General features: G+C 47.1%; 1 protein-coding gene across 1 annotated transcript in view; it reads right to left on the bottom strand.

Moving 5' to 3' along the window:
* bmp1a (bone morphogenetic protein 1a) overlaps positions 1-11,773 on the bottom strand; it is a 29,430-nt gene extending 17,657 nt beyond the window's left edge. The window contains exons 1-3 of the mRNA XM_086205818.1: positions 11,551-11,773; positions 3,055-3,168; positions 429-554 (exon numbers count right to left, since the gene is read on the bottom strand). Coding sequence (XP_086061944.1) covers positions 429-554; positions 3,055-3,168; positions 11,551-11,695 — 385 coding nt within the window. The 5' untranslated portion in view covers positions 11,696-11,773. The remainder of the gene's footprint in view (positions 1-428; positions 555-3,054; positions 3,169-11,550) is intronic.
* Between the last annotated feature and the right edge of the window lie 449 nt (positions 11,774-12,222).

Here is a 12,222-nt window from a genome sequence, read left to right as displayed (position 1 = left end):
GGCACTAAAAACCTTTCTAGTGGGATTCATGGAGGCACAAACACCACTAACTGGTAATTTTACCCTAACAGGGATGCAGGATATCAGCCGAACTTTCTCAAATATATCTGTACGCCCCTGATGACAAATATCTGCATCAGCCAAGTTTGGCTCAAGTCTCTTTTTCTTTGCTCTCATCAATGATGAGAAAATAACAATAGATAGATGATTTATGGGGTTTATGGGAAATAATAAAAAAAAAAACCCTCTGCTCTCAAATTAACAACGTTAAGATGTTTAACGACATTTAAAACGCGACTGTCATACAAACTAGGCAAGATTAAATGCGACACACAAACGCTGCGACGTGTACGTGACTGGATTCTGCCAGAAAAAAGGTGTTACTCATTCCAGGGTTTAAACAAATATCAGTGAATGATTCTGCTCACCACTGAAATTACCGCTGATGACATAGGGAATAACGCCTTCAGGCCAGACTCGCTCCGGCCTGGAGGTGGCCGCCCTCTTCCTGCGGCGGGAACCTTGTCTGTTTTGGCTCCTCTGATTGGTCGAGCCTGAAAACGTCAACATTAAGACAATAAGACAAACGGTATTTAACACATTCTGCATGCAGTTCTCATCCAAACAATGAAGAGGCATTCACCACAATGTTCATTAATGTTTTATGTCACTCAGAATTTCTAATTATCATTCTTCATTTAGAAAAATCACGTTTACATCCCCCGGCTGTTCCACTTTTACACTGAAAGCATTTCATTGAAGCGGATTCTTTCTTCTCTCAAATAATTGTCACCATTTTAATGTCATTCAAACACATAAATGCAGAGTAACCATGGAGACTAAGCTGCCACCTAAACCTGGTGATGGAGGGTAGAAACGTCCATAAGTGAGACACATACGGCGCCATCACCCAGCACACGCCGTTCCTCACAAACGCCTTAGTTTCCTCTTTAATTTACCGACTATTGCAGCTCTGTTGCATGCGAATATTGGAAAAAACGTTATGAGAGGAATTAAATTGATGCAAAAGGACCTCGTGTGTCACATATGTGCTCATCAGTACTTTCCTTAATATTCTTTTACTTTACAATCAAGAAGGAGAGGAGAACACCACTCCAACATTACTTGTTCTCATCAAATTACCAGGAAATGTCTGAGTGGCAATTTTAGTCAGATGAGGGAACTCTGAGTACAGTCCTCTTCTTCTGTCTGATTGTCTACTTTTGAGGATTCAGCACCCAGCTTTTATGAGTCGGGGAGTGTTCATGTTCTATCTGCGATTCACCCTTGTTTTAGTCGAGCAGCACGAGAACACAAAGGCGGAACGACAGCGAATGTTCCTGTGAATCCACTGGTGTACCAGGGAGCTGGGAACTGGTAAAGACATCACATGCAGGCTGTAAAGTACCAGAGAGACAGTTGCATATGAACTGAATGTGGCGTGTTTGTGCTTTGGTGCTCCTCCTCTGGTCATGTCACCAGTGTATTTAGTGAGGATAGTGAGAACTGTGCATGATTTTCCTTTCAAAACTGAATTTGATTTAATGTTTCTGGAAATTTGCTGGAACAAAGTGTTGAGCTGGATTCCAGGCTGCAGGAGTAAATCTCTGCAGCCTGATGGGATCGCAGCACTCCCGCATTTGTTGAGGAAAAGCTGATAACAGCAGATACGTGCGGCGAGGTGAGGAGGCCGAGCTGGTGGAGGGTGGGACGATGACATCACCGTGATTGAATTCACCATCGCTGGACAGGGAAGGTTTAGGTCAGAGGTTTTACCGCCTGTTACTTTGAACGAATCTTGTTTATTTATCCGCATGTTCCTGCTCCTCGCCAAATGGAGACCAAACTGGGGGAGCTGAGGGGTGAGGAGATCCCTGCAGCAGGGGGGTGGTGATGTCACTGGGAGCAAGTTCATTGCCGGGTGACACGAGGTGAGGGACTGAAGAAAAATCTTGAATAAACAACTCTGTGAGACCACACAGAGTTGTTGAAGTCAATAGTCTGAGGGTTCATCAGTCATTTCTTATCGAGTGGATCTAATGGGAACCACTATGAAAGCAATAATACTGCAGTAATTTAATTTTTCTACGCCACAATTCAGAGTTTTGAACTGCTTTGCCAATAAAACCTGAAGTATCAAGTCATATTTTAACGTTAAGGCTGATTTTATTGTGATTCTTTCCTCCCTTCAAAAGATCTGAAGGTAACTCAAGATGATTAATTGTCTACATAGCAAGTCTGAGGGACAGAACGTTGCGGTGAACAAATGTTTAGTCCAGCACCGATGTGCTTTTATCGAACAGTCTGATGAAACCGCTGGGGTTTCAACAAACGAGCGTTTTCAAGGCAGTAATTAGATTAACTGTGGCTGAGTGGGTAAACTGACTCTGGGAGACGAATGTGCACACAGTCCAGTTAGCATCCGTAGGAGTTTTCCTTTTTTGGGGGTGCGAAATATCCCTTTGAACCCAAACTCGTCTTCTGTTCATGTACGCTGAATGCATCGCGGGCAGCTACAGAGTGTAAAATCACTCGCTATTCTGGAGGAAAAAATTCTTTTCCTCCTCAAGTAAAAAAAAAGAAGAAGAAGAAGAAGAAGAAGAAGTAAGTCCCGCCTCTGGGTTGCAGGCTGCAACACGCACACACGTGTTGGTTCAGGCTCAGGTTTAGTTTATAGGGCTGTGAGAAACCTGCTGACTCACAGCTGTTGCCTAAGTGCTGCTTTTCATTTTCAGGACCAAATTTTACCCGGCAGTGACTGCAGCACTCAGCTGCACAGGTGTACCGATGGGCTGCAATAACACGACGTTTGTAGGAATAAACCTTTGAAGAGAGCTCATAAAAAAACGGTATTCAACAGGTGCTGCTGCCAACGCTCAGATGGAGAGGAGCTGAGTGCTCTGACAGTTGTTGTGATGGAGACTAAATTCTGCTTGTGTGTAATTATGCAAAACTAAATGTCAGAATTACAGAAATCATTGCAATTTCAACATGGAGTGGCAACCAAAACGAGTCAGCTTCCAGGTGTAATCCCTGCTCCTCTGCTGCTGTTACCTGTATCTGTGTGGTTAAAGGTCTGGACTGTCCTCTGGGCCAAATCTATTATTCTGTCCACTTTAAATGACCGCAGGTCCTCTTCATCCAGGGCGATGTCTCCCAGAAAGGCAACTGAAACGGACAGAGAAAGAGACGGCACGTGTCAGATGAGTGAAGGTCAACCGGAGCATCATTCTGCTCCACCAGTAGCCTCCAGCTTTTCCTGCTGCATCAAGACCCTGCCCCTGCCCCGACCCTGCCCCGGCGGAACCCACTAAACCTGAACCTCTTTCCTTCTTCACTCTGTTTGGTTTCTGCTTTGCTTGCAGTGGAACAGAAACAGAGTTGTGACACAGCAGTGTGTCTGTTTGGTTAACAGGAAGGCTGCTGCCTTGTGTCAACTCCAAATTACAGGATAGAAATGTAAGCAACATATTGCTCATGGCGGGGGCAGATCGTGAAATGAAAATAGAGCATGAGCTCATAAACCTGGCCGTCCGCATGATTCAATGAAACAAGTTCGGCCCCGATGATGTTAGAGAAACGGCAAATTAACACACTGTGTTCTTTGGCGTCCTTGCAGGCGTTAGATACAACGGAGGGAGACGCCGCCTCGCTGGAGTAATATGGGGCACCTTGAACATGTAATAGCTCTTTAATGAGGCCAAGGAGAGGGAAAATAACCAAACGCTCCCACTTTATGAGGAATGTGCTTTATAGGATTCCTTGCTAAATGCCCCATTTCTGAGCTGGATAGCCAGGAGTTGTCCTCACAGAGACAGGGAGCTCGCTTTAACAAGCTTCTGACACCAGCACGTTTCTAAAATTTATGGCCCAACTTGTATGCAGGAATGGGGGTGGGGGGTGGGGGGGCTGCTGGAGGTGATGGGGGTTTTCAGGCTTTCGCAGAGGGGGAAGAGAAGGACGCTCTGCAATCCATACAGATAACAAGAGAGGAAGGGAAGGGAAGAGAGGAAGAAGACACATCCCTTCAACCCACAGCGGAGCTCTGAACTGAGAGGGCACAAGCAGAGAAAATGACAGCCCTCTGGATGTATGTTTGGAGGTCAGTGAGGTGAACGGGGACGAGAAGGAGCAGCCCGGAGAACCGCTGAAAGTTAACGGCAGTGATTCACCGTGGTCTGAATCTCTTCAGTGTGTCACCACTGATACAAGCTTCCTCTAAGTGAAAAAAGCAAGAATATCTGTCAAGATAAAGTACATCTTGTTTAGTTTTGAGGCAGCTTGCCCCCCCCCCTTTTTGCACGCAACAAAAATGGAAAGGTCTCGTACCTTTTGCACTCGTATAAAAGGTTTGACAGATGTCTGAAACAAGAGAGGAAAGAGATGAGAAGCACAATAGAGAGAAAAACAAGAAACACTTGGCTCCCGTCCCTGTTCACCAGAGGAGCGTTATTGAAACAATCTGGGGCCGGCTTTACTGGATGTAGGCCGGTCTTTCTCCCTGCGGGTTGTGGAGGATGCACCGCAGAATGACAGTGTTTGGGACGAGAGGTTAATGGCAGCAATAAGGAAAGGTGTAGATCACTGCTGGCAAGACCGGGCACGTACAGAGGATGAGTTTAAATTCCACAGGTCAATGGGATCCTCTCATTTGCGCTCACAACAACAAAAACTCCAACTCGCTCCGTCCAAATCCCTGAGACACAAAAACAGACAATCAGCACTCTCGCTCACAGGCCTTGCCAGAGATGAAGAGAAGCTACCAGATGTCACTCAGTGCAGCAGGATGAACCGACAACACGGGGACGCTGTTCTCTGACGAGGCAGCGCGGCCTCACCAGGCAGAGCTAAAGTCCTCAGACTAATTCAAACTGTCAGAAGAAAACAAACAGTTATGGGAGGACCTTCCTTGTCACACGCAGTGTTAATTTGCACCATGTTAGCAGTGCTGTGTGCAGGCCGTGACCAAATAACGAGGTGCAGGGCTGGCGCCCACCCCCGTGGAGTTCACCGAGGGCTGTGCTCTCTGCCTATGGAGTACCAATCATCCACCGCAGCGCTGGAGACGGGATGCTTAATCCACAGTGTCATTGTTCCCAGACAACAGTGGAGATTGAAGTGAGCAAATGCACGGCCAGGCGGCATTAGGACTCATTTCCCCCGGGCACAGCAGTCGTCCTGGAGATGCTGTTGAAGGTTTATGGAAAGACTCGCAGGGATTGTGAATTAATCCCCTTGTCCCCTGGCTTTAATTATCCACAGACACACGATTTTAGGAATCTTTTGTACACAGCTCTGGGCAGGGATTGAGGACAAGCTATGGAGAAAGGTGATAAACTAATCTAGATCCACAACACTGTAATGATATGAGGTAAACACAGAAGGATGCGTGTTATACAGTAGATTACAACCCACAGAATGAGGCAGATGGCAAGTCAGCACCACAGAGTACGGCGCTGCAGCCCTCCAAACATTACTCATTACCTCAAAGACTACAGCTGCACCTCCAATACTTGGTTATTTGTCTCTCTGCTTCACACCTCTGTTCTATTTACGGGCAACAACAAAGATATAAAAATCACGTGACTACGATGATGAAATGTTGAACTGAATCCTCTCGATGCGTAATAACATCACGCTTCCCCTTGTAACAGATTTTTTTTTAGTTAATCTACACCATCATAATCCTTCTCATCTCCCCCATCAATCTCAGTCAGATTACACATGAGATCTCAATCAAATTAATCCCATTGATTCATGTACTGCCTGAGCCTCGACCTCTGCAGTGTCAAACACTGCAGGCCATTCCTATAAATCCCTTCCTTGAATAGCCCACCGCGACATCTGCCACTGAAACCTGCACAAACATCAATACTAAGCCCGTGCAGACACTAACAGCAGCCTATAATTAGAAGCGCAGCCCCACAGCGAGGCTGCGGCTCCTCGGTCTTCTTATGGAGACTTTTAGACCATCTTTCCCCAAACAAGACCTCGATGAAGAGGGATGAGAAAGCCTGGCCAATATGTAAGCCTGGGATGCATCACAATACCCTGGCACCGCCTTTCACAGCCTGTGTTTGGTAACAAACGCAGCATTTGAATTCCAATAGAAGCCAACTGTGTATTGCGTTAAGGTGATTACCATTTGATGACAGTGTAAGTATCACTTTTCAGGTTTCTTTCTCTAGCAGCACTGTCTGACCTGCCTTTGTCTCCCTGCAGGTTTAAAAACCGCAAATAAAAACGTGGATCAGTAACAGGACTTGTGCATGTACACACTGAGGAACGAGGGATTATTGGAGCCCGTCGCTTCTCTCCTCTGTAGAAAGAGCAGCTGCTCTGTCAGTGCTTACCTTGACATTTCCTAACGCTGCAATTTGAGCCCAAGGGGGGAGGAAAAAAAATAAAAAGTTCATCTGCACTACGCTCATTCCAGAGAGGTGTAATTAGACAAGAAGTTATAGCAAATCTCGTGCTACAGCCCGAGAAAATAATTTCCATCTGTTTGGACTCATCAGCCACAGCGAGACGGCGCTTCTGTCACCACACTGAGGCTTCAGCCTCCCCTGAACGGCCCCCTCCATCGAGCCCATCAGATGACTGGGTTTCAACCAGTACACCCCAGTCAGTACCAGTGGAACCGCTCACCAGCTCCACAGCCACGTCTGGTTCAATGTCAGCGATATAGTATTTGAGCTCCGGGAGTAACAATAATGTCTTTGCCACACTGAGAGGATTTTTTACTTCTGACAAAATCATTTGACCATCTAGCCGCCATATTTGTGGTTCAGACGGGAGACAAACACATCCAGACTGGTGTGAGGTGAAACCGGCCAGAGGAAACTTTAAATGGGTTGGTGGATGCACTAAATCTGGAAGGCATCTTCAAACTTGCACACTTTCCATAAATAATAGGAATTTTTCAGAGCAGGAGTTCTGACTTCAGGTGGAAGCGGCAGCACTGGTGAATAGTTTAGGAAAAGTAAACAGTGAATAATGAAGAAGTGGCTGTTAAGCCCCTCATTATCATGGGCTAATTGGGCATCAATTGAGCCGTTTAAATCAGCCCTCCCAAAGCATTTGCTGTTGCTCAGGCTCCAGACTCAGACTTGGTATTAATGTGATGCAAGATTAGTTATTACTGAGCTCTGACGACAAGCATATTGTTCCAGCTAATGCAGCGAGATCATGGCAATAGATCGGCTCCTTAATCAGCTGATCCCTGCGGAGAGCGCAGTGGCAGGGGTCCTGTAATGGAAGAAAAACACCCAGTGTGGGCTCGGCTATAGAGAGGCTGCATTCCATGATAAAAGAACAGCATCTGCTTAAGTGCAGCTTGAAGGCCCAACGGCGATGCTCAACAGACCGGCCCGTCACGTTTCCAGAGCAGGGCCGAGGCTCGGGGCTCCAAAGCCACTCTCCTCTCTTCTTCAGGCTCAGATCACAAAATCCACAGAAGCTGTCAGAAAATGAGGGCTAGCAGTTGAAGTTCTAGCACATTTGCTCCATTTTTAAACACTTTTCTTTTTACTACCATTAGAAACGAAGCACTGCGGTGCTGCCGAGATGCTGCAGCCTGTAAATCGTGTTCTCCAGATGGAGAACATGCCTGGTTGGTGCAGAGCCCAGCAAAAACCAGTCTCTGCATTTCCCTCAGTCCCAAACAAAAGCTGCGAGAAATGACCGTTCACGTGAAAAACCCCGAGTCAGAGCGCCACACCCGTCAAAACAACCACGATATGATTTTTCAGTTCCTAGAATGTTTCACTTTTTGCTCACAATTTCCTACCCTTCATCACTCTTCATCAGGTGGAACAATGCAGCACCATCTTGTCTCGCTACGCAAGCGACGGCGGCGATCAGAACCCAGCAGAGCACAAAGGTTTGCGGGGGCCCTTAATAAGAATAACGAGGGAGTGCTGTGGCGAGATAACGCCGCTGAAAACATTCATTTGTCCTCTAAAATGTGTTTCTCTTACTGGAGGCTGGAGCTGAACAGAGCGGAGTGACGACAACGCAGAGACTTAAAAGATGGTTTTCATCTTCCTCTGCTGAAAGTGTGAACGTTTCTCTGCGCTCGCGTTAAATCAGAGCTCGTAATGATTTGAACTGGTTTGGGGTCAGTTGTGGTTCTCCTGCTTGCACAAGTCTGTTCTCAGGATACGGCTAACATCCAACTGTGACACTTTTCCAAGTCAAACTATTGATTGATTCAGGATGTTTCACTGCAGGATACAGAATCACTCCGAAGATCTTAAAGGGAGCGTTCAGCCAAAAATGATGAATCAGTCGTTATGGTTTCTCCCTTGCTCTGATTCAAGGTCGGGGGAGTTTCTTTTAAATCCGCGGAACTCCAGCGGGAGAAAAATGTTCTAATAATCTCACAAACAACTGAGGTGGATGGAGACCAATTTATAAATCTTAAAAATATACCTAATAAAAACATCACGTGCCTCTAGGACTGATTCCGGGGATATCCAAGAGTCCTGACACCTCGACATGACCACAAACGTCACCTGACGCCATGTTTTTGCCTCTTGGTTCACTGCAGCTCTTCGCCATGACACCGTGTTCTTAGTGAGGCTGACACACAGCGCCGGTGAGGTTGTTCCAAACATCTGTCGAGGCATCGGGACACTTGGACTACTTCTTCTTTTAGGGTTTTATCAGACATTATTCCACGTTTGAGAATCCGTCTCCGGCCGCTGCGGGCGTTTGTTGGACGACTGCAGCCTCTTCTCCTGCGATACCCCAGCAGTGTTTTCAATTCACAGCAACATTTTGTCCAAAGAAACTTGCTGCAAAGACAAGTTTCATCTTGGATGACAGAAAATAATCTATCAAAAAGGAGGACAATAGGTGCTTTGTGGACTAAAAATCCTCACCTGGCCCTCCGCTGACCTGAGAGTGAATCTTATTTTTGGATGAACCAAACCTTCAACATGATCATGTTTTGTGGGAAAAAACTGAAGTAGACACAAAGTACTATTCAAAAAGACGATTTCTGAAATATCTGAAAACATTTGAAGGGGAAAATGCAGCTTTTCAATGACCCGGCGGAGGATTGAGAGAGAGGAATGACATAAGTCAGTGTTTGTCTGGCCCAGCCTGCACCCTCCAGCCGCGCCGTCCCTTGGCACAAGGTGAATGACCTACAGTCTGTGTGAAGTGCTTGAACCAGTCAGAGGGGAGATGGAGGCTCGCGGGGAGGAGGAACCCCCTTCCATGAGAGGGCCGACCAGAGCGCCGTCAGGTTGTGCAGCAGCACACGACGGGTCTGAAAGCCCCGGACACACGCAACACCCACACCGGCGTCAGCGTCACCCCAGCACAAGCAGATGCGGGCTTCATAAATGAATGCATGCCGCCGCCGTCATGATGATCGCCGCAGCAGAGAAGACAATGAGCGCCGGTTCTCATCCATTTTTCATTTTGAAAACGAGTGGATCTAATCTCAGCAGAGACCTAAATGACTTCCTGGGTTCCTGCCAAGTTGGAGTTCTGCAAACTAAGGAATTTTCCACTGGTTGACTACATAAATAGATGGCATCTCTCCGCTCTCTGGCTCCCTTCAGCACATTTCTATCATGTCTGCTAGAGACATGAGGACTTCTGAAGGGCTGCTTTGGCAAACGGTACATGAAAATACAATAGTTGGAGATATTTAATAAGGCGTTCTCCATCTGGTCAGTTCACCAACACAACACCCATCACCGCCCCCCCCTCAAGTTGTAAAAGTGCTGAGGTCTGAGAGGCATGTGGAGCCAGGACGGTGTCACAGATGGAGCCGTGCTGCACCAGAAACCTCGCGAGGACACAGCAGCGCATGACACGCTGACCTTGAGACCACACAGAGCGATGCCTGAAAAATCAATAATCCGGGGATTGTCATCTCTCCTCCAGATTCCCTCCATCGACCAAAATGTGTCTGAGCAAAATAAGAGACAGAGCTGAGGGATCTTGGATGGATTTTGCTGCTCAGTAGGAAGGAAGAAAGCAGGTGGGTGTTAGGAGAGCTGGAAGGGTTAAGAGAGTGGGAGTTCGTACTTGTGACCGTCTCCAAACCACCTGGCTACAGACGCGCCCAGAGGAAACCATAAACAAATCCACACGCCACTCAAGTGACACTTCAACATCCTCGCTAATGAGTCGAGAACCAGAATGGAGCCCATCAGTGCTCCTCGCTGAACAGGGGAGCAAACGTCTGGAGGTCTTTACCAGAAACACCGGCTGCACGGTTCGAACTCGAGAAAACCTGCCAAAGCTGATCAGGAACCACGGGGGGAGGTGATGGAGTCCCACTAGAACTGGGACCACCGTGGGGAGCAGGGGGGCGGGTGGTCACCCGGCGGGAACGACATCATTTCTTGAAAACCGTGTGAGTAACATCACTAGTAATCTAAACATGGCACCAGTGACCCTTCATCAGACTCCAGGACCGGCGAGGTGAAGCAATCACGCTTGAACAAACACGGTGGCGGCTTCAGTCCATGTAAACAGAGACGCACGCCGGACGAGACTCATCTGGAGCCTGATCTTCCCTTTAAAGCCGCAAAAAGAACAAAAGACATCACAATTTTGATCTCACGTTGTTTCTCTGAGGACAGAAACCAAGTAGGTGGGCAGTCGGTTGCTTTGGGGTGTTGTTTTTTGGGTTTTTTTAACAATCACATCAGAAATGGTCAAATCGGTACTTCCAGGACTTTAGAGGTCATTTAGATTGAAGCCAACTCTCTCTGTCTGTAACCTGAATACTTTCACCAGATGGAAAACACAATCTGTTCAAACTCCCTAAAGGGATTTGGCAAGACAGTGAGCGAGTACAAAAAGAGAGAGAGAGAAAGAGAAAGATCACAATGACAACTCAGATATGCTTTGGCCAAATAATGGGAAACTATGCAGGCCTACCCAGAGCAGGCAGACATATTTATACCTCCAGCCATAAAACAACAGCCAACACAATCAAGTGTGCATGATTTCAAAGCTCCACTGTAAACTCCTCTACTTAGCGGCCCAGTGGAAAGACAAAACTGACTATTTGTGCACTGACAAAAGAAAAAAAAGCAGAAGTCTTTAAATGAAAGCGCAAAAAAAAAAAAAAATCATTTGCTTCCTCAGCAGCCAAGAAAAAAAATCTACATGGAATAAAAACTACGAGCTGCAACTTTTCAACTCAAACTTTTTTCCCTCCCCTCTGTAAATCACATCATTTCTGTCCCTCCAAACCTTGCAGCAACTCTCCCAGCTGGCTAATCCCGGCGGCCGCCGCTGCCGCCGCCGCCGCCGCCGCTTCAAATCTTTCAAACTGCAACAACAACTCCAAAAACAAATGCACATCATGTTCTCACGAAGCTTCTGCAAACTAAATTCACGACTGTCATCTGCGGGGAAGGAGGAGGAAAAAAGCGCTTCCCCGGTCGAGCAGCCCGAGCACAGTCGTGGCATGTTGCTGCCTCCGCATATACGAGCTGGACTACAGCCCTCAAAAAAAAGAAAGAGAAAGAAAGAAAAAAAGAAAGAAGAAGAAAATCACACAGAGACAAATCTCACCAGCTTTACAGGGATCTTTATAGTCGATCGACACTGGTGTGGCAGCGGACTCCAAGTAGTAACCCGGATCAATCGCGTCAAAATCGATCGCCACTATCACGCCGAGACAGGATAGAAGAAGCCAACATCTCGCCGTGAGATCCATGATTGTGGTGGGGGAAACGGCGAAAGGCGAGGGATAAAGGTAAAAGGAAGAGAGGGGGGGCGAGAGAGAGAGAGAGAGAGAGAGAGAGAGAGAGAGAGAGAAAATGGGAGGTTTTGGGGGAAACGAGATCCCTCCGGAGGGCGGGTTTAAATCCAACCTCTCTCCGGTGTCCTCTCTCCGGCTCAGGGGGAAGTGATTTCTCTCCTCCAGCCGGAGAAACTTTGAAGAGGTGGTGGCAGCTCCACGGAGGCGTTGGAAAATGCCCGGTTGTCGGTGATGCCCGTTCAGCGTTGCCCTCGGCGGCGGATGACGGACTGGAAGCGACCGGAGCCTCACGACGAGGAGCAAACAGACGTGATTCAACTCCCGCGGGCAAAAAGTTCCTCTGAAACTTAGACTCGTTGCCCTCTGTACACTCTACACCCTCTGTATAATTATCATTATTTATTATTGTTGTTGTTGTTAATAATAATACAAGGCATTTTAAATAAAGTTGTTCACATTCTCTCTGTCCACAAAGGAGCGCA

Source organism: Aulostomus chinensis, chromosome 6 (genome assembly GCF_037954235.1).
Source record: "Aulostomus chinensis isolate RoL2024-O1b breed Wild chromosome 6, RoL_Achi_v1.0, whole genome shotgun sequence".
NCBI classification, from domain to species: domain Eukaryota; kingdom Metazoa; phylum Chordata; class Actinopteri; order Syngnathiformes; family Aulostomidae; genus Aulostomus; species Aulostomus chinensis.
Note: the sequence above shows the minus strand (reverse complement) of the source record. Positions and strands in the feature narration are given on the sequence as shown.